Raw genomic sequence first — 22969 nt, 5'->3', positions numbered from 1 at the left:
CACTTCCACCCCGGTGGGGTGGGAAAGAGAACTGGAAGGGTAAAATTGAGAAAGCACGACTTTATCAGGTATGGTGGTTGCTTGGGAAGGCAAACACCATTACTCCAAATGTCCCCCCTTCCTATTTCTTTCCCCCAGCTTTTATTGCTGAGCATGATGTCATATCAGATATCCCTTTGGTCACTTGGGGTCAGCTGTCCTGGCTGTATTCCCTCCCAAATTCTTGTGCATCCCCAGCCTACTTGCTGGCAGGGCAGTGTGAGAAACAGAAAAGGCTTTGACACTGTGTAAGCACTGTTCAGCAATAGCTAAAATATCAGTGTGTTATCAACATTGTTTTGGTCACAAATCCAAAACAGAGCACCATACAAGCTACTATGAAGAAAATTCGCTCTATCCCAGCCAAAACCAGTACACTGTGGTATACCACAACTTATGTTGTCGGAAGCCTGTGACAGCTGTTTATTTTTGGCTTACTGGTGGTGTTTCCCAAAGGTTGTGTTTGCATTTGTATGTTTTAAAGCAAATATTGACCTGCTGTGCAATCCAGTTTGTTTCATGGGTCTAGCCCCTTAGTTAGCACTGAGCTGATTCATTAAGAGTAGTGTGCTATGTCTTTGCTCCTGGTAGATTGTGTGGCTGATACTGTCACTTTCTGTTTAACTTTTGTTATTTGTTGCTTACAAAAATTCCTTTTCGGTCCTTAGAACTTGGTGACAAAACCAGTTTGGAATGAGGCTATGCAGGTGAGTGCTTGGTTTTTGAAGCAGGTTCACTTTTCTGTGTCTGTTGTCATCACAGGTGGGTTGAACTTTGGGTAAAGTGAGAATTGAATGTTCAAGGCCAACTCCATTCTGATTTGATAGCTCTAGAAGACTACAAGCTTTTTGTGCGTGCCTTCACACCCAACTGGAAGTTCTCTGATCAGTGTATTTCTTGAGACTTCAGCTGTATTGAAGCTATGTTTTTTTTGAGTCCCATCTGTGATCAAAATTAAGGAGAGGTGTCTTCTATCTGAGACTTCAGTTGTGGTGGTCCTGGATCTGAAAGTAGGCAGCACTTTTTGTCTGTTTAGCCTCAAAAGTACAGAGGACTTCACAGCGTTCAGGTGTAACAGCAAAGGACTCTCAGCCCCAATGTTTGTACTTAAACCCAAGAAATTTTATATTTTGGAACAAGGAAAATAGAAGATAACCCTGCAGGGTCTTTTAAATACCATCTCACCCTTTGGAAGCATATGGGATGCTGACCTTCTTGGGCTGTGGAGCCAGTTTTTTCCTACTGCATCCTCCTTGCAGTCCAGATGATAGTCCAGTCTATGCAAACTGTTAAACATGGAGATACTGCCTTTCCCTCTAAGGGACAAGTGGTGGTGCCTGTGCATTTCATTTTCTTGTTTGCTGTGATACATTTTCTTCTTCTGGTGATGTCTCGTACAGTATGAAGGCAGCATGGCCGTGAGACTGAGTCACTCCACAGGGATTATTGTAATCCGGTGCTTCTGGCTCTGCCATGGACAGTCTCAGAAGAATCACCAAGTGTTCCTCTGTCACAATTCTGAATGAGGATCTTGCCTTTGTCCAGTTATGTCTTGTGCTCTTCCTTAGTTAAGCAGAGCCCACCTTTGACTGTTTCATGCAGCAGCTGGCTCAGTTGGCTTTTGTGTCAACTGGAGCTATTAGGTACTGCCGTACTTGCACATAATGAACCCAGAAATGTAAGATGTGTAACTTCTCTATAACTTCTTCCATCTTTAGGATCTATTCTGAGATTGTTTGCCATTTTTTAGGAAACCAGAATGCTGGGGTCAAGCTTCGCAGAAGGGTTTGCACAAAACTACTGTGTAAATTGAATGTAAAATTCAGTTTAGGCAAAACAGATCAATGGGCTGGCATTTGTAAAGGACAAGTGTTGATTGTAGAGATAAAACGCACTCAGTGGGACCGTCTTTAAGCATAGCGCCTGGCTAGTTATTTTTAGCATTTCCTCACTCTATGTCCCAGTGTTTCAGGATGTGTGCCTGCTCTTACACAGTGAAGCTGAAATGACAAGATATTAATCCCTGAGCAAAGGCATATTAATCACCTACTTTATTCTGTTGATGTAATACAGTTAAATATACTTGAGAGCAGGTGAGGTATGGGGCATGGAAATGGTTTAACCTCATGCAGGCTTTTTCTTGATTGATTGGTTTTAACAGTGGCAGCTGCACCATTTCTTTTTTTTTTTTTCTGCTGAGAGTAATTTGTCAGTAGAATGGCTTCATTTATCTGCTATTGATATTTAAGCCACACAAACATCATCTGTTCTTCTCTCCTCCTCTGTGCCAGTGATGCCATTTTGCAGAATTTGGACTAAACAGAAATCCTGACCGCATGACAGAAAGTGAAGCCAAGTTATCATTGACACCTTGTGGCTTTGCGGTGGAATATTAAACTATCCGCTTCAGCCAATTCCACAAATCCTTTTGGTGGGCTGAGGGGAGGAATTAATGGGTTTAGTCTAATTTCTAGTGGTTAAGTTTGTCATATAGTCGCTGAGATGGTGTCAAGTCTTCTACCTTAGAAGATCTGCTAGTGCTGGGAACTAAGAGTTTGTATCTTCTGTGCTGTAATCGGGCACTGTGGCTTTGCAATGCAACTGGGCTCTCTAGCCATCTCTGTGTTAGCCACAAAAGATCAAACCTTGGAAACTGCCTTCTCCAAAATGGAGAGTGGGGCCTTACTAGACTTTTAGTCTCAGTAGCTAAACAAGACCTGATCTGACAGCGCTGCTCTTTGTATGAGCGAGGGCTGTGGAATGAGATCTGGAAAACAATAAACAACTAAATGGGCCTGACTGCATGTTTTTCCACATCAAGAAGTGGGACTTGTACTAGTGCTGTGTTATGAGGTAGTATTAAAGCCCAGTGTTTGTGAATTAATAATTTATTGAAACAACTATTCTGAAAGCAAAAAAATCTTTATCGTGTTAAAATTCAATATTAGCCCTTATATTAGAGTTATTTTTCTCATTTAGTTGGGGGTTTTGTGTAGGTAGTAGAAGGCGCTATTACCAGGGAGCGTCTTAGAAGAGGCCTGCTAAGAAGGCAAGGGTTTTGTTTGATGAGTGGGGAAGCTATTTGAAAGTAAGAGACTGCCTGAGTTGAGGAGCAGATGATAAACTTGGTTCTGAGAAATGGGAGAGAATTAGAATATGTATTTCTACAGGCGGACGTTTGGGCCCAATACAAATGGACTGTGTAGAAAGCCAAAGTTCAAAGTAGGCAAGGGGGGAGATTTGCAAGTGGTAGAGCTGGGTATTGAACTGGTGTGAATTGGAGTTGAGATAATAAAATGCTGTGGGATAGGCAAAAGTCTCCAGACAGGGCCCCTACTAGAAACTGGAGATTGAGTGTGTAGAGTTCAGGTGTGGTGGGAGCCAGGGAAGGCTTCCTTGGGGTTCGAAATTGTGTAAGACAGCACACCTGGGACACTGCAGCCAGCTGGCAGCAGTAAGGGCTAACGGCTCCTAGCCTCACCTGGGAGCCAGGAGGGGACAAAAGCTACAAGGTGGTCTTCATATGGTGGTAAGTCACAAAGGACTACTTACTGTGTGTTTTGCTGGTTTTCTGGTCTGCTTTTGTTTAATAGTGAATGTATTTGTGGGAATTGTGTGTATCCTTGAGAGAAATTCCACTGCATCCTGTTAGTGAGAGCAGGTGCGTGTGTCCGCTGCTGTGCTGTTCTGGGGTCTGTTTTACTGTTTGCTGAGGAGAAAGAAAAGCGAAGGGTAAGTCTGAATTTTAGTTTATTGGCATGAATGCTAGCTTTGGTAATTAACTTAGCAGCTTTGAGCTTTGGACAGAGGTATTTGATCCTAGTTGTTGACTGTTATTAAAGAATACAAAAGTATTTATTTCTGTATTGCAGGTAGGGAAACTGGGGTAGGGAACAATGCTTAATTGTGTAGATAAGCATTGGCCAGGCATTTAGCTGTTCAACTTGGATTGGTTTCACAAAAACACTGCTTGTGTCAGGAAAGGGGGAAAACCCTGCCAAGTGAATGCCTGTAGGAGTAGTGTAGAAAGCAGTACTGCTGAAAAGCAGCTGCATACCCACAGCAGAAGTTCTTAAGCCAATATGAGCTGACTTAATTTAGCCATTACACCTAACTTGTTTGGATCTCTGTTGATGTTCCTAGTGCAAGGATATACAATAGTAAATCTTGAAACTATACAGTAGTGGTAGTTAATCTTAAATGTTTAATGGCTTGATATGACTTTTTAAAATGGCACTGTGTCTCTGAAGTTCCTTTGGAAGCAAGCAGTTAAAATGTGGTGTGTGTGTGTGGTGAGGGCTTAAAATAAAATATTTGGAGTGATTAGGAACCACTTTGGCAGCTTAATAATACAGGATGGTTGAAGAAACTGTTCCTGACTGAGTCAGGTGCCTCTCTGCTGCCTGCTTTAGTTGGGAACAGATCCTTTTGATCCCTGACTTGAATTGCAGACCTTTGCTTTTGTGCAGAATCCCGGAGCAATGAGCAACGAGGCCAGCAGGACCACCACCAGTGTCCTTTGGCATCTTGTTGTTGAACTGTCTCCTGAAGAATGAACAAACATCATTCTGATTGCTTGCTTGTGCTGCAGTGAAATTGTTCTGGATTTCTGCTGTTGCGGGCGGTGTTGGTGATGTGCTCTGTTCCAGGCTATCTGTGCTAGATGTCTGTAAACATTTTATGAGGTTTGCCCAGTCTGCATTGGGATCAAGGAAGGATAAAGCAAGTGGCGTTTGTCTTGACAGAGTTTGTTGGCTTGCAGTTATTTTGCTGATGTCAAGTGAATAGTGTCTTTATGCACAGTGCCCTAGCTCTGCTTGGTATGCTTTCCTCTTGCCTGAGAGAGATGAGTTGAAGATCAAATACCGAAGCACAATTCCACTCATTTGCTAATAAAATTCACAGCTGGAATGTCCCTGGCATCCCTTTGTTCTGCTTGTTAAGTCCTTAGGAGCACCGATCTAATAAGCACTGATCCAAAAGGATCATTGTCCTTTTCAGTGATCCCTGTGAATGTTTGCGTTCGTTTCATCTGGTTACTGCCAATTGCAATTATTGATTGTTACGGTTCTGTTAGTTATGCTCTGTTTTCCTAATCCTTTCAGTGCTTTCTCTTGCTTTTCAATGGAAGAATCTCATCAATGGTAATTTACTGTGCTGGTATTACTACTTCTGCCTTCCCTGTTTCACAGAGAATGAAAGACTATAGAGGTGGCTGGGGTGTAAGCTAACTCCCAGTCTGTTGCAAGTTAATTTAATAAACTCAAGCCTGTGTGTAGTTGTTCTTGTGCTGTTTGTACGAGAGGGGAACTCGGGGCAGGAGGGGGGGGGGGGGGGTCTCAGAAGGCAGGCTGTAAAACTCTTTAGATCCTCTACTAATTAAAATAAGCTGCTTTACCCACCTCTGCATTGTGCTGAGGATGCCAGAGCTTAATTTTCTTACTCATTGCATTGTATACCATGTGCAAAAGGTCATGTGGAAGAATGGGTTTATAGCTCCCTAGTAGTGTCATGGGGGCAGCGTGAACACAATATGTGTTGAATCAACAAATACTGAGTTTCAAGAAGCGTTGATCTGCCTGTTTTTGTCAGGCGGAGGACAGAGTGTTTTCTCCTCTTAGTAATGTTATGTATTTTCTGTCCCTGAATGGGAATTTATGGAGGAAATCTTGACTCCTGTGACAACTGCGCAGCCCACCCAGGATTCACTAAGGTGAAGGTTTTGCCCCCAGCTGCCAGTCTTTAACCCTGTTCCAGTGTACCCCATTTGCATAGTTATGTTCACGTCAGAGGCCCAGCACTTGCATTCAAGACCATGCACGTGAATGAGAGCCTTAAGGAGGATGCAAAACATTACTGTGAGGGAATCGCACGTGGTCTGGTGCTGTGTCTGTGGATATCTGGGCAGAATTCATGGCTTTTAAAGCATAAAAATAGTGATGCTCACCGAGGTCGTTCTCCAGGGAATCTGACCTAGGCATGTCTGTCTCCAGCTGGCTGGAGAGTAGAGCTGGGAGTCTCTTGAGTGCTGTCTGGAGGGGATGAGGTGGCTCCTCGCTTGCTATCAGCCTGATGCAGATGTCAGGGGGAGGCAGGTTCTGGCCCTGGGTGACTGCCTTGGCTCTCAGAAGGAAACATGGCTTTTATCTCGGCTCAGGGCTGTGGAAACAGGCTGGGCCGGTGCTTCAGGGCTGGGCTAGCCTTGAGCTGCCCCTTTAGGGGCGATGTCAGGAGCTGCCGAGGGTTGATGGCAGGAGGCCCGTTGCTTCGGTTCGTTTGCTGTCCCAGCAGCCTGCCCGCCTGGTCTCTGGTGGGAGCAGGGCTCTTCCCCTGCCCTAACGCACCTGGGCTGGGTCCGAAGGATCGAGTTGTCGCGTCGGTTTTAGCGGTTTGTAGCCCGCGTGTGTTCTGTATTCCTTGGAAAAACCACCGAAGAGCAAGGGGATGAAAGTAAGTAGGTGGCATGAGCTCTTTGGTAGGTGTTGGATGCTGCAGATCTTCAGTTATTAGAGAGATCCAAAATACCAGACTGTACTGAGGAGGAGGAGTCAAAGAGAATGAAAATGATAAGAAATGGGGGATGATGTTATTTGCCAAAATGCTTAGCATAATAATGACTTCTTTGGGGGCTTATGAATTAACAGGTGGGACAGCTTGGTGTTTCAGGCTCAAGGGAGCTGCTGTGGAAGAGATCCAGTAATAAAAGTTCTGCTGCAGCCATCTCTCTCTGCGTTCACAAAGGATGGTCAGAAACTAGAGGTATATTGAAGTTTGAGCTTTGCAAGCTTGGGCTGCTCTTTTGAAAAAGTGTGTGATTTGCATTGTCCATAGCACTTAAGGAAGCATCCTCAGGATAGGCAAAGCTCTCTAAGGTGGAGTAATTCACCTGAGAAGACAATTCAAACTGCAGAGTATGTGTAAAGGAGAAAACAAAGCTGCTTTAAAAAAAACGAACAAAATGGAACAAAATCACCTGCATCTTCCTCTGTTTACCATAGGGTTCAAATAACTTGATAACCGAGCTACAAGCACTGATTTTGTCAATCTGCTTATGCCACTGTTTGGTTCTATGTACTGTGTAGCTAGTACAGCAGCAACCTTTGCCTCTTATGAGATGAATATTAGGCTGCCTCTAGAGCACCTTCTACCAACAGCACAGTTTGAATATTGGCAGAAAGTTGCAACAATTATTGCAACTAAAATGTTGCGGACTGAAGGCGCGAAAGTATTTTCCCTTTGTTCCAGTTAAGTGTTACTGGGATTTCCTAAGAATGGACTCCGAGATTACACCTGGGCTGTTCTTTCCTGTGTCACAGTAGATGAGGTCAGAACGTTAGGTCAGGATTCAGAAATATGCTTGTGTTTTAAAGTGGATTATTTGTTCACAGTTACTTTGGAATCCCACAGGAAACTGATGTTTTCTCTGTGAATAATTTCTGGCAGCTATACGTATTCCAGCTTCCCTGGAATAATTATGACCCAGACAGCATCAAGCGAGGAGTATTTGCTTCAATGAGTGAAACGCTTCCACTTAGGAAGTAAATAATGCTGATCTCTAGCAAGGTTCAGACTGCATGAGCATTGTAATTCATCTCGTAAAGATTTTGAATGGTTCTTTACTCTTGTTATGCATCACCCCTGCAGATTAGATGGGAATGCAGAATGCATTTGGTGCCGCCTTATGTGGAAAATGGAGTATTCACGTTAAGAAGACAGCCTTCAGATTAGTGAGCGAGGGATTGCATACAGGTCATTGCAGCACAGACAACTCTGTTAACTAGTATTCAGCATCACAAGTGTGCTGTTGAACTACAATAGCTTCCTAGAGCTGCGGGATGAGTACATGTGCAGCTCTTTTATGAGTCGTAGGGACCTGCAGAACCAAGGCAAGCTTGATGCCTGTGGCAGCAGTAAAACTCTGTTCCCATCTGGATCCAAGTTATTATGGGCTACTAATTAGATGGATTTTTGTTCTTGCAACTTGGTACCTGTGATATTGACAGAGATTGCTGTCTATTGGCAGTTCTGCGACAAGATGTCTGACGTTGGTGTGTCATATTGCATCTGTAAGTAAATTCACAGTGCAGTGAAACAATGCATTTCTCCAGGACTCTTTGTAGATGTCTTCATGTAGTTTTTGTATTTCACTGGCGGTTTAAAGAAGTGATCTCTGTAGCACCGATGTCAGAAGAGTAGTGGGAAGGTGCACAGGGAAAGTGTGGTTTTGCCTGCGTGTAGGTCACACATTTCTAGGACCAAGGCAGTTCTGACCTGAGGTTGGTACCCTGCTGTTTGACTGCTCTGTTGAGCATGTGTCACGATATATAGTGTGTCAGCCTGCTCTGCTGTTTTCAGGTAGCAAGGCATCGTCCTCCTTTATACTGTGGTGACTTAAATTTTATGGGTTGGTGGCACAGCCTGGAATATTATTTTATGATGAATAATTTTCGGAACTGGCATTGCCGTCCTTGAAATGCTGAGAGTTCTGAAGCCTGTGATGTTTCATTCATTCCTGGGGAGAGGGAGAAGGTCCACTGAGATAGCATAAAACTCTTAAGGTTGGGGAGTGGCACTCTATGCTTGTCTAAAAAACCCTATGGTATTTGTTGTTTTGCTCTCTAAGCATGCCATTCCTTTTCCCACTGTTATGACCTCCCCTCACCTTCCACCAGTTCACTTGGATGAAACGGAGGGGTGGTGGTGGTTGTTGTTTTTAAGGAAAAGCCACGTAGCAATAATTGAACTGTGCTTCTCTTGTACCTTTGTATTGTTGGATGTTTCCATTTGTTTTCTCTGCAGTGTGTTTGACTGTCTTGACTGGTTGATGGCACCCTTTTAAAAAAAGCAGTTCTGCCTCTTAGTTAAAGCAATAAATTGTCCATTTTATTAATCTCTGGTTTGGAGGAAGAGGGGATTGTACAAAACTCATTAGGCTCTGCAATGCTTTCTAAAAACCATATTCTTTCTTTTTGATAATTTCTGCTTTGATAAAGACAGTAAACACCGGTGCACCTTAAAGTCAGCAATGTTAGCTCCACAAAGGAAGTCTAAATGAAAGTATTGCCCAAGGCATCCTTTAGTGATGATTAGAATGAAAGATGACATGAAGTTCACAAGGACGTTTGCTTTTGATGTCGCTCTCATGTGAGAGGTGTTTGGATGTCACAGTGATGCCTAGCAGGAGAAGTCTGAAGCTAGAGAGATGCTAAAGCTGAGCAGAAATCGGGCTCTTCCTGCTTGCTAGAAACTTGATTTTGCATCAAACTACTCCTCCATACATTTAAAACGGGATGTTTGGCTGGAGGAAGAGTTTATTTTTAGGCCTCAGTGGTTTCAGTTGCTTTATTGGTAGGTGGTAGTGTTAACAACATGTCACACGGCACAAAGCTGCTCCTATTGCCGAGTCTGAGTACACATCCTATTAGCCTGTCAGCTAAACCAGGTTTGTCAGCCTGGTTTGAACTGGCTCTGTGTCATGGCAGTTGGTAAGATTCGTGGTGCTTTTGGAACCTACACTGTTTGGCCCTTGGCATTCTGTTGTTTGGTGGGTTTTTTGGTTTTGTTTTGTTTTTTTCAAAGTTTGAGAAAATTTTGGATGTTATGGATAGCTTGAGAGGAAGAGGGAGACCCAGGGATGCCCAAAGATAAAAGGATGCTACAGTAGATTTTTCCAGAAGTCAAAGCAGCAGCTTGGCCCTAAATATCAAAAGCCATGGTCCCTGTGTTGTCATCTTCTAGTAAAGAGGTAAACCAGGCTTTGACAATCTATTTGATTTAATTAGAAGTTGTGGATGTGCTTGCTGCACCTGTGTGGTATTCACCTCATTTACCAATTGTCATGGCAACAGTTGGAAAGGTTATCCCAAGCTTTTACTGATCTCAGCACAAAATCTGCAGTGCTTATTGCAGGTAAGCGATAACCGTTCCCTGTTCCTGCCATAGCTAGCGTGGATAAATAGCAGCAAAAGATTGACTTTTCTCTGACATTGGCGCTTTTTAAAAAAACTGCTATTACTTTTGGCAAAAAGACAAAACATTTCTTTCATATACCTCTTTAAAACTTCCTGTATCCCAAAATCAAAACCAAAACTAACTTTCTGGGCAAGAGAAACTCAACACTGCAGTATTATGTGGTAAGATGCATATGAAGAGTCTTCCTGAAAAATAGACTGCTATTATCGTTTTATTGCTAAAATCATGCTGCTGGTGTTTTTCTGGTCATTTCTTTCAATTCTATTTACTGTGCTTTTTTGTTTCTGTTGCCACCGTGTCTCTGGTAGCTGTTGCGCATATTCCTGAATTTGAAATCAAGGGCTGGTACTGGAGTTTTGTAAAGACTTCTTGCCCAGGTCTCTTCCCTCATACCCAGCGCTCTGGAATAAGTCTTTTGGCTATTATGCAGGTATTTCTGTGTCTTGGAAGTCTGGCTAGTTGGTGTATCCTTCCTATCTGTGCTGAAGCTGTTAGGATCCCTGTTTTAAATAAAGTATGGATTTATCTACTCAGCAGTCAGGCCTCTTCCGTAGCCAGGTCATTCTGGGGAAAATGTGGTGTGTTGAGTGGCATCACTTAATTGTGTGTTGTCTTATTAGGTGTGCTGAACATGCAGCTGACGATGCTTGATGTGTTGCTGATGATACCGCCTGTCTCCAAGACCCCTTACGTGGAAGAATTTTAGGGGTTGCTGTGCAGATCAATGGACTTAGACCCCTATGCCAGCATGCAGGTTGGGATGCGGGTAGTTCGTGGAGTGGACTGGAAATGGGGCAGCCAGGACAGCGGCGAAGGGAATGTTGGGACTGTGGTTGAGATTGGTCGGACAGGCAGCCCAACCACTCCAGATAAGACTGTGGTCGTGCAGTGGGATCAAGGCAACAGAACCAATTACCGGACTGGATTCCAAGGGGCTTATGACCTTCTTCTGTATGATAACGCACAAATAGGTAAGTATAGCGTGGACAAGAAGCACAAACACTAGTGCTGTAAATCCATCTCCTTTAGCATATGTAACACCTGCCTCACCTGCTAGCTGGAACGTTAAGCCTTTTGCAGCTGCCTGTGGACTGATGCTGAGCAGCAGTGTATGCTCAGCCAATTCATGACAATGAAATTCCTGTTTGCTTCTATGCAAAGGCTCTTCTGCACTCTTTTATCTGTGAGTCTAACTCTGACTTTTGCTGACTTTGTCATTCTGTTCAATTCTGGCATGACTTTTAGGATTAGAGTCCCTTAAGCCAGGAAATGGATACTTCATATTACACATATCACTTTATATTATTGCATCATCTTCAATACATGCATGGTACATGATTTTTTTTTTTTTTTTTTTTCCTTAAAATATGCTGATACAGTTCTAAAAGCCTGGTCAGCCTGGTTTCTCTGGATCTTGTGTGCATCTTACATTCCTTTGCTTTTGTTCCCCTAGGTGTCCGTCACCCTAACATCATCTGTGACTGTTGCAAGAAGCATGGTATACGGGGAATGCGGTGGAAATGCAAAATGTGTTTTGACTATGACCTGTGCACACAGTGTTACATGAACAACAAGCATGATCTGTCTCACTCCTTCGAGCGCTATGAGACAGCGCACTCACAACCGTAAGTGGTGTTATAGGGGAAGTCCAGTTAACCACATTGACTTTTATAGGTCACTGTTCTATGATAGTGGTCTCCAAAATGGAGTGTGCATGCCCCAGGGGGTGTGCAAGATGATCTATTGAGGTGCAGGAAGAACATAATAGAACTTCACTAGTACATGTCTGTATAATTTATAAAGAAATAAATGTACATATATTGGAGAGTGCTCAAAATTTTTTACTGATAAGGTTGCATGATCAAAAAAGTTGGGGGACCACTGTTCTACAGAATAGTGTAAGGTTGGATCTGGGACTTCTATGGAGCTGCTTGAAAAAAGACATCAAACAGAATTCAGCAGAATTTTTCTGAAAAATTAAGGTGAAAATTCAAAATGTTTGTCTGCTCTGGTCGTCCGCCCCCACCCCCAATTAAATAATTTCTTAGACATGCTTTGCTATCTGCTGTTGTCAGATAACTGAGTGGCCACAGGGAGGCTGACGGCAATCTTGCACTCCCAAATTGTAGATCTCTTATCAGGGTCTATACTGTTCACTGAAGAACAACACCTTCTCATTTACTCTGTACTCTGCACATTAGCATTATTGGAAGTGACTGCTGCACTGATGCTTGTGGACCAGTATCCATAATTTTATGCTCATTCATGATGTGCTGAAACATGAGGTCTGTTCTCCTGTCCTGAGGAAGAACTGAAAAATAGTCTCAACAGTAGTTTCATTTACGCCTCCTAAGGTGGGCATGAAGATGAATCTTGTAATCCTCTTGCCTTTAGGAAAAGTAATAGGAAATCAGATCTTGTCTCTGTCATTGATTTTCTTTTTTTTTTTTTTTTTTTTTGTCCCCTCCCCTTGAAAAATCACTGTGCATCGCATTCGTCTGCGGAATGAAAAGTGTAATTACTTTGCTAAAGACAGTGGTGTCAGATTTGCAGCTGTTTTTCCTCCCATATGGGAAGCACTCCCTGGAGTTGATTACCATAGTTTTGCCGGTGTGGTTGAGCCAGAATTCTGAGTGCTAGAAAAGGGATAGATGTTGTTGTCCAAAGATGTCCTCAATGAGCTTTGAGGCTTGTGTTTATCCACCAGATTAGGATGCTTCTCGAGCTTGCGTTAATATGACAAGCCAGCCAGATCCTATTGTGAAATGAGCTTTGTGATTTCATATCTATATAAAAATATACATATATTTTTTTTCTCTCTCTTTCTCTGAATATTATAGTTAGCTCCAAGTAGTTACTCAGAGGTGCCTCCCTGTGATTTTAATTGGAGCTTTAGGTACACTCTGCTGTTACAGTACATAATCGTCCTTACACTTAAAGAAAAAAGTAAAAAAGTAGGCAACAATTACTCTAAGAGGCTGCACTGTTGCGGAGCAGTCCAAATTTTCTGGCCTTTGCATGTGTTCTCCATGGCACTGCACAGTGCTGCATTCTCTTGGGCAGCAGGTCAACTCTGTTGCCTTTCCTGACCCTCATCAGGAACACCCCAGAATGCTATCGTTTGTCAAAAGGCAGATTGCTAGGCAATTTCTCCCCAGGAGTCTGACCCTCTGCAGAACTTGTTTCCTTTTCTGAGGAATCGGAATGGTGAAAGATGTAAATAGAGCAATTTTTCCTTTCAAAGCTTGTATCTGATCTGTGTCCAAGCTGCCATTTGAATTAGGCAGTAGAGTGCTCGCTGTCAGTGTGAAAACAGAGCTTGGAAGACTGCCAGTAAACTTGCCAGACCTACTACTGTCCTATGTGAGTTGTTTGACTTACACAAAACACTGCAGCACTGCTCTGGAATGTTACCGAAGCACTGGAGGGCTCTTTTGAGGTAGATGTCCACTAGAGCAGAACTTTATGTCTGATGATGCTTGCCTCTTAATAGCTTTTTGGTTTGTTTCATTTGCTTTTTTCTGCGAGTGTGGTTCATTCAGTGGTTAGAGAAGATGTGACATAAATTAACTTTTTTTGAGTTGATAAAAGGAAGTCTAGACATAGAGTCTATGATACTAAGTCTTGTTAAAGTAGCAGTATTCTTATTTACGTTAGTATGTGTTAGCAGGAGCAATGATCTTCCTAATACCAAGCAGCTAATTAAAAAGAAAAAAGAAAAAGGGTGTGTGTGTGACATCAGGGACACAGCATGAGCCTGTCAGATGTGGTGGTGGTTTCTGGGAGCCTCAGTAAGGCGTAAAGGAAAAAGCAGCAGTAATTGTAATTAGGTAATACAACATCTTTCCTGCTGTTCCTATGTGGCAGGAATTGAATGTAGCTGTGCTTGAGGGATGGAGAGAAATTAGAAACCCTCAAAGAAGCAGCTTCTGGTTGTGGAAAGCTGCAATTTTAAAGATGAATGAAAGGTACATACTGTGATTCTTAAAAGTCACTAAGCTTTTGGAGAAAACAGGCTGTCAGAAATGCTTTTTGTTTCAGTCGTTTGACTGAGTTGGATGGTAGAATACTATAACTGCAATGCATATGTGTTTTATGCAAGAGCTTTCATACAGGGAGCTGGCAAACTGAAACAATTTTACTCAGAAATGTCTTGCAGTGCAGGAGCAGGAAGAAGTAGGAACACCTTTGCTTTAATGCAAATGTAATCCTATGGTTTGTTGGTTTAGTGTTCTGAAGATTGCTCTGCATTAAGAATTGAATGTTCTGAATTAAAAAAAAAAAAAAATGAAATGAGGGGCATGGAGGGAGATCACCTTTGAACAATGCCATAGAGAGGATTTCTTTGGAATAACTGAGGTCTAAGCTGTAAAGACACATTGCCTTAGGCAATGCAGCATCCTTTTCGAAGAACAAAAATTGCGTACTTATGACTCACTAGGACTATTGCTTAGATCACTCATCTCTATTTTTCAGCATAATAAAATAGAAGAGAAAACCTTTGGCAGTTCCCCAAGGACCAAAAAAAAAAAAAAAAAAAAAGCTGTGTGTTTAAGAAGACATAGTAACTGCTGTGTGGATTTGTTTTTTCTTGAGGTTTTGTTGCTACCCGCTGTTGTTTGAATGGCTATGAAACACAGTATGAGTCTCCCTTAGAGATCAACATTGTCTCACCTCCTTTCTCTGGCAAGGAATGGGTATCTTTTGGTTCTTTACAATGAGCCTCAAACACAGTAGTGTGTTGCTTTCAAGACCTAGGCAAAGTGCTGTGATGAGCACACTGGAGTGTTAATTAGTCAGAAATCTTGTAAGGGGAGTGGATGGAGAGACAGCCCACCAGATTTGACAGCATCCCATGATCCTGGTTTTGCATAGTGGAGGGGCTACTTAGATATCTTGATTGTAGTCCTTGGCTTACCATCAGTGAGATCAAATGTAGAAGAACCATGGAATGCAGCTGTATTCCACAGCTGTCACATCAAATGTCTCTTTAACCAAAGATCAAGAGCTGGGAGTTTCCAGTCCTTCCGTGGTCTCCGTTCTTACTCCGTTGTGAGAGAGCATCACCATGCATCTGATCTCGCAACTGCTACCATTGCTGATCCTTTGACAGAGGAAGCTAAGGGCTTGAGTAGGACAATTTCAGAGATCACAGTGTGATGTCCTTGCGCAGCAAATCGCTACCACCTGCACTGCTGTTGCCAGACCCACCGCATGGCACCTGTGCAGCTAAACCTAGGCAAGGCCAACACAGAACTGTTTGTAGCAGCTCGCTAATCCTAGGGTTTAAGAGGCATTAAGCCCAGACAGACGCTGCAGAGGGTTCCCAATCAGTTTTCTAAAGAGGCTTTGAAGACACCTTTACCTGAATGCTATTTCAGGTCTTAAATGACCTGAGTTTGAACCTCTGGTGGCAGGGAGTACTGATTTTTTTTTTTTTTTGATATTTTGCCACTTGAAGTAATCTCTTCCTGACATCTGCCAATAGCTGGTAGTTTTTATTGGTCTTGTTTGGTTTGAGTTTTATGGCTGTTTTGGGAGAGGCTCTCATCCTTAGTTTAAAAGGATGGACAGCTCAGTTTCGCTAAATACCTTTTTTCGCAATTGTGTATCCATTTGCTTGAATATATGCTTAGTAATTGGAAGATAAATCGGCATCTGTAAGCAGGATAGCAAAGCAAAACTCATCAGGTGTATGTTAGTGCTGGAATAGTCAGGCACGCTCTGGTGAGTTCTGCAAATAATCAAGTCTGAGAGAATCTTCCTCTCATACAAAATACTAGTATTACTATATTCAAGTGCAAAAGCAGCAATGGCATTTTGCATGCATCGCCTTCTCAAGGATGATGCAAAGCTGAATTTCAGTAGGGGATGAGGTGCATTTTACCCAGGCTGCTTTCTAGACTTTGCTCACCAATAAATCACAACCTTAACAGTTTTTCAAAAGTCCTGTTTTTTTCTGGAGAACGATGGAGTTGGAGGAGCCACCAAACTACACAGGGAAATGTTGTGTGTAATCAAGCATAAGAAATACAAATATTTTCTCACGTTGTGTTTTATACTGTCGTCAAAACAGAGTTTGGTGTTATTTTCAGCCATAATTCTTAAACCAGCTCTGTCTAGTCTAGTTACCAGTTGGATTTCTAAATCAGATACATTACAAAAGTAAGTGCATGCTATCGTTGAGGTATGCATGTGCAATGCAGACTCATTGAAGGCAGCTTTAATAATCCTGCCTTCCATCTGTGACTGCTTATACTCTAAGCCTGAGCTGATAGAGCAGCTGAGTGACAACTGCTGGGTGTTTGATTACTAGGCAATAAAGGGGATGCAGGTTTATTTACTATAGTAATCTCTTCAACATGTGTTATTTATGCAATGTCAGTTTAAGCTGCTAGACTAAGAAATTTTGGTGAGTAGCATTTTGAATCAAATCTGGCTCTTGTGTCATGATGTGTTTGTTTCCTAACTGCTTTGAAAATGCTCGTTAGGTATTAATGCATTTATTAATATGAATTTATTAATTTATTCTATTAATGAATTAGTATAATTTTGCTTTTTAAAAAAACACCATGATTTACCAAATAACTACCTAACTGCGCCTCCTTAAAAAAACATGTACATTGCAGAACACTAGGGCATATCCCCATACTAGGGCTTCCCTTATTTAGTTTGGAATATTCTGTTTGATTTGTGGAATAGGGATTAAATTTCAGTGACATATTTTATCTTTATCTTTTCTGGAATTACGTGATCAAAACTGTAAGCAAGAGAGATCTTCACTAAAGCATCCTTAACCTTGTGTCTTGAACTAATAGTCATGTTTAAAAGACGATAAGACATTTCACTTTGTATGCTCACCAGTGCTTCTGTATCATTGTCAGTACAATATTCTGCCATTAAAGGCTGCGTATAGACATCTCTGAGAGCATAGTTGAGAAAACCTTCTGTCTGCAATACAGTGTTGAGTTTTAGGTGCACACACGTGTTTTAGTTCACATTTAGTAGCCTTGGTCTGAAATCTTGCCCCCTGTGGCTTTCCAAAACTGAGTCTGATATGAGTTAGCTTTGGAGGTTAGCAAAAAAGGCAGCAAGCATTTAGCCCAACTCAGACCTTGTGATCTGAGTTATACAGCTGGTTTTGTGAAGAACTGTGCCTTGGCAAGGAAGGATAGGATTGACAATGGAAATTCTTGGTAAAGACAGTTCCTGAAATAGGTTTCTGTGATCCTGATCCCTCACTAGCATCCTTGCCTTAGTCTGGTTCATGCTTGAGCAATCGGCATCCGCCTGCCATCTGTCAGAATTTCCTTCCTTTATCCTTTGCTGGAAGTGCTTCAGTAAAAGCTTTGCTAGGGAAGATTAGAGAACGCAGAATTTTTTGCATCGTTGATGTCAGTTTTACCTGTAGTTTCTGTAAGATCTTTTTGTTGGCTTTTCTTGAGGTAGCCTGCGTAGATCTTTATACGTTCTAGGAGGAGTGTGGGTTTGTACCCACTGTGAGCTGAGATTCTAGTTTACAGCTGTGCCTTTCTGAAGAGATTAATGCAGTATTTATGGCCTTCTGTTTTGCAGGGTGACCATCCCTTTTGCTTTCCAATCCCATGCATTGTGCTTGTTTCTTCAGATAAGAATTGTCTGCAGTGGAGAAGCCTCTGTCTTGCAAAATATGTTAGCTGTGCCTGGTATGAAGGGGCTCTGACTTCTGTAGGGCCTCGGATCGCTACTGCAAATTAAAAGCAGTCTCTGTTTAAACTTCTCGAAGTCAGTTGTTTTGGGTCTCATCTCTATCTGTAAAGCATGGATGATGCTATTTTTCTAGCTGTCTGGAGCGTAGCTCTCAGTGATGTGAAAGGCTGTGTAAGCACCTCAGTGAAATTTGAGCGCAGGCAGAGTATCCACGGGGGGGTGGTTCCAGCATGCTGAAGACAGATATAGCTTCATTCTGTACAGTACATGCTCCCAAGCGTTTTCTGGACTCTATAGTAATTTAATATCATTGGCATTTGTAGGGCAGAAATGGCTGCAGACTTTGGCTGTCATAATTAAAATTGTTATTAAAGGCAATATTGCAGTGATTGAATTTATCCCCAGGGTATTTTTGCAACACACTAGTAACTTCGGTTGTTATCCAGAATTTGGAGCAAAACATGTTGAATTAGATTAAAACCTAAGATGTATCAGCTCAGGACATCTGGTTCTCGTATCATTCTTTGGTGTTCCTGGTCAGCAGTGTGGTTCAAGACAAGGTCAAAATTTTTGTGAGGCCAGGGGAAGAAGGCAGTTATGGTGGATTGCCTCCAGCGTTTGAGTAGAATGGGAGATGGAGTTTCTTATGCTGCTTGCTTCTTTAAGGAAGTTCAGCTTTCTGAACTGGTCAGCTTTCTTTTTGTCTTCCTGGTCTCTAGCCACAGATTTCACTGAAAGTGGCAGGTAAATGTGAGAGCTGTTGAGATGGGAAATGACTGCTGTTTGATTACACAGAAAGGGAAATTATGCTAGGAATATAATGAATGGTGGCTATTTTGCTGTTTAAACGTCTTGCTTAAGCTTAGCTTGGTGCTCTATTTACTGCCACTGAGAATCTTTGCATTGAAACCCCTCCCTTATGAGAGTAGGGTTTGGAGGAGAGAAGTATATTTTTATCATTTTGTCTCAGGGCTTGACTAAGATGTCGTTGATAAATTGTTAGAAAAGCATTCAACAAAATACAGTGAAAGTAGCATGTTGTAGCTAAGCTGTTTCAGATGTAGTACACAAATCCATGCTGGTTTTTGAAGCCAGTCTATAGTGCATGACACAGTGCAATAAAATGAATGCTGATCAGTGTTTCTTTTTAGCTGAGCTTTTTCCTAGCCCTCTTTCATTATATTCTCTTTCATAACAACTGCCAGCCTTGATGGTGTTTAAAACAGACAAAATCTTAACCATTCAAAAAACAGTCTTCATCTCCCTCCTGTTGAGCTACAATCTGGATAATGAATGTTCAGCAATTATAAGAGCATGTGTAAATAATCTCTCCCTCTTTTTAAACACATTAGGTTGTAAAGCACAGGTGGGAGATCTGTTAACAAGTTAAGAAAGGTAAAAGACTTAGGCTTTTGATGGATAAGTAAACAGTAAGTTCAAGCATAAGCTTTTTATCCTTCTGAGTCTCCACCTTCTCTCTCTAGGTATTAGATGGAAAATAAATACAGCATTCTGAGGTCAGCCCTACCCCCAGTAGGCTTCCCCTCCCCTTCCCCTGTGGAACAGCTGCTGAACTTGGTTTTGCTCTGTCTGGTCTGGGAGTTGCCAAGAGCCTGTCAGGAGGAGGTGCGCAATTACGGGTATGGATTGTGGCACCTTTGCAGTCACCTAGAAAAGTGGATTGTACCCTGGGCAAGCAACACAAACAGGTCCATAAGGACTTTGGTGGCTTGGTATCTCATGAGAAAGCTTTCTGCTAGGGAACAGACATTAGGAACAGCACGCACAAAAACAGCAGAGAAGCTGCTGTAACATTATGGGAATTGGAAGCTGCTTTAACAGGACATCAGACCCCCTGTTTACTATCACGTAGGTATTTTTTTTTTTCTTTTTTCTTAAGATGGATCGGTGTGTATGCCTGTGATGCGGATTGCAGGGTTGATAGAAAGGTCTGTGTTACCCTGGAAAGTCTAGCCACAACACTGCTGGTCTAATCTGCTCTGCTTTTCAGCAAGTGAACTAGGCAGTGCAATCTGCAGCTTAGGTTATGAAATGTGCTGAACTCCTTATGACTTTGAACTAGGAGACTGCCTGAGCCATTACTGCTTTCATGCAGTGTACACCCTAGTAATGTCCATAAGCATTGCCTTAAACTTAATGATGGGATACAAGGGCAGCTGAAAGTTGGTTTCACTCTCCCTCTGAAGTGATGTCAGACTTTCTGGAGAACTTACTAACTTTCTCCTTACTCCTCTCTTTTCCCCACCCCCTCAGAGGCTCTGTTTTAAAGATATGTTTTAATTGTGTGAGACTTAGATTAATTGACTTGGCTGTTCTTTGGGAAACGTGGATTATAAGTGGCACAGCTGGCAAGGAAAACTTAATATGCCCTCCTGCTATGATGTTTTGGATTGCTTGATGATATTTGTAGGAGGGCTTCCCGTGCTCTGTGTAGGCAATGGGGTGAAGTTGCTAAACCCAGATTTTGATGACTGGTTTGTAGATGTTGTACCTTATGCTGTAGAATGCTGGTAAATAGTTATGTTAAAAAGTATTAATTTGCATGCATTCGCAGTAATCATGCTTGGCCCTTGGTGAGCTGCCTGCCCTAATATAATCTGTGGTTTGTGCATCTCGTAGAGTGTGTGGGGAATTTTTTCATCTTTGGAGCTACTAGATTTTTTTTTTTTTTTTTTCCCCCTACACAGCGCCCTCAAGGCTCTTGAAGTTTTGAAAGAAGGATGATCTTTTTTCCATCATGGCTAAGCATGCTGTGTGTGAGTGAGTGAATGTAATCATGTTGAATCTTTGTGTTTATATGTGTTCAGCTTTCTGAGTCAACAAGATGACCTTCTGGTATCTAACAACCTGAGAGAGACCCCACTACAGTCCTTCTGCTTATGTGTAGATATGTTTGTATTCACAGACTGTCACTGAATTGTGGCTGTTCCTCATGCTCACGTAGCAGCCTCTATTCCCAATTACCTGCAACTCACAGTTGAAACACAAACAACCTTTTTAAAGCTCACCATGGATCTCATTTTCTGGTAATGTTTGAAGGTAAACCTGGGTCGCCTTTAGCCCAGTGTGTTATTCACTAGTTGTCTTTCTGCTGTCAGTGGAACAGTGCCTAAGTATTCTGACCTTCCTGGGGATACCAGCTTTTAGGGTCAAAGACCCTGTTCAGCTATTCTATTGTTTTCTCTCACTTCTTACATGCTCTTTAGAACGTAAGCCATGTTTTTCTGTATTTAAGTGTGGTGCACTTGGTCCTCATATGACAGACCTCAGAACAGAGCTTTATAAAGTGTGAATAGTAACAATAAATTAATTTGTTTTCTCTTATTTTGTTTTTCCAGAGTCCTAGTGAGTCCTCGACAGAATTTGACCCGCATCACATTAAAGGGGACTTTCCAGGGGGCTAAAGTAGTCCGTGGCCCCGACTGGGAGTGGGGTAACCAGGATGGTAAGCTTCTTTTAAGGTGTTCTGTAAAATACCATTCAATTTTTTTGTTTGTTTGTTCTTAGTTTTTGCCAAATCGCTAGTTCAAAATGCACGTGCTGAGCAGTAGCTTCTGTGGGAGCTGTTCAGATGATGCAGGTTGCTGTTCTTTAGAGTATTAAATATTATTTGCTTTCTTGTATTTGTTTTAAAAGATATCTGTGATACAAACTGTATGCATTCACTCAGGGTGTGGGAGGGAATTTTTGCTGCTCCTGTTTCATAGATGTGAAAACTTATGGGAACCATCCTGGAAGACCTTGTATAGATCTATAAATGTAGACTGTGTTACAAGAAAATAGAGACCCATCTTTTCCTGAAAAAGCTTCCATTCACAGTAGGAATAAGGTTTGTCTGACTTCATGTACAGTACTCCTTTTTCCTTTGGAGTTTTTTGGAGTATCCTTATTTGGACACTTTTAAGAACAGCAAAGAGAAATGATATATAAGGACTGTTCCACATGGAGCGTTAATGAAGAACTGTTTGCTGTGGTTGCTGGAGAATGGTTTTTGCTTTCTGTCTGAACTGTAACTTCAGGCTGAAAATGCAAAGGAACAAAAATGTCTTTTCTAGAGCTGCGTTTGGGGTGTAATGACTGTGTCTAATTCACTGATACTGATTTCTGTGTAGTGCTACAAGGTTAAGGAAACTTTACTATCCGTTTCTATTCCAGAGCCTTGTACGCACTGTAACGTTACCGCTTCTTTTTTCCCTTAATAATTAAGTTGTAAGCCTAAAGGTTCCAATGTTGACTCCACCATTTATTGCAGCACTGGGTTCAGTGGAGGACATGGATACTTGCAGGGTCTGAGAGCAAAAGAAGCTTATGCTCAGTACAGCTTATCCATCCTTTTGATATCAGATCAACATTTACATGTCTGAGACTTGTGTTGCTTACGATGATTGTGACCTGAAAGCAGTTATATGTGCAAGACAAGTGAGAAGAACATAAGGCCAGCTGCTCACCTGGTCTCTAATGAGTACTGCTTTGTCTTTGATGGAGCGGTCCACATCCACAGCTATTTGCTCTTCTGAACTTAGCTTCCTGGTAGCGCTAACACATCAACTCTAATTCCACTTAAGGAGGTAACATGTAAGTAGTGCTAATAAATAACCTTGCAAACTCTGTAATAGGGTCCTGGTGAGGTCATATATTGACCATGTGGTCTTGTGTATCTGGTAAGGGCAATAGCAGCTAGTTGAGAAATCTGATCTGGTCTTGCTTTTATTTGCCTTTGTCTTTTTAGCATTCCTGCTGCCTGAAGCCCTTTGCAGAAATTAGCATTGGCTGCAAAATTTGCCAATTGACCAACCTTTTTTCTCTGCTGTGGTTGGGGTGGGCCCTGGCAGCTTTTCAATCACTTCAGCCTTTTCATTGAATACATATTTTTCCTTACTACCATTTCTCAGAGTCCAAACACCATGGAAGTGGAAGCTAGTGCCGCCCTCAGAGAAAAGCATCTGAACAGGGCGAGGGCGGAGGTTACTTTGTTGTTGTTGTTCAAGCTGAATCCCTGCTGCAACAGATGAACTTTAAGTTCTTTTGTCACTGGTACTAAGTTTCTGTCAGCACTAATTTGAGGCCAGTGATACCTACCAGGTTTCTTGCAGACTGACAGAGCAGGGAGAGGACAGGAACCTGCTGCAACCTGTCCACGTTAATAATATAGTTAAAGGAACACAGTGTTGATGCAAGGTCACTGTGTTCCCATACTTGAACATTGGTAGCGTCCAGAGGCTCTCCCTTCCCATGGTCAGTAACTGCA

The 22969-nt window shown here is 42.1% G+C and overlaps 1 protein-coding gene across 5 annotated transcripts in view; it reads left to right on the top strand.

Moving 5' to 3' along the window:
- The window catches only part of MIB2 (MIB E3 ubiquitin protein ligase 2), a 50525-nt gene that overhangs the window by 4938 nt on the left and 22618 nt on the right, over window positions 1–22969 (top strand). For 3 of the 5 annotated variants that reach the window (XM_052792158.1, XM_052792157.1, XM_052792155.1), the window contains exons 2-4: window positions 10632–10982; window positions 11465–11636; window positions 21060–21166. In XM_052792158.1, the coding sequence (XP_052648118.1) occupies window positions 10736–10982; window positions 11465–11636; window positions 21060–21166 (526 nt within the window). In that variant the 5' untranslated portion in view covers window positions 10632–10735. Of the gene's footprint in view, window positions 1–3754; window positions 3772–10631; window positions 10983–11464; window positions 11637–19338; window positions 19570–21059; window positions 21167–22969 lie in introns of those variants that run through there. The other 2 variants (XM_052792156.1, XM_052792159.1) reach the window with 2 other exon arrangements.

The sequence above is a fragment of the Harpia harpyja genome, chromosome 7, assembly GCF_026419915.1.
Source record: "Harpia harpyja isolate bHarHar1 chromosome 7, bHarHar1 primary haplotype, whole genome shotgun sequence".
Classification (NCBI taxonomy): Eukaryota; Metazoa; Chordata; class Aves; order Accipitriformes; family Accipitridae; genus Harpia; species Harpia harpyja.
The sequence above is the reverse complement of the archived record's forward strand: the minus strand, read 5'-3'. Positions and strand labels throughout refer to the sequence as shown.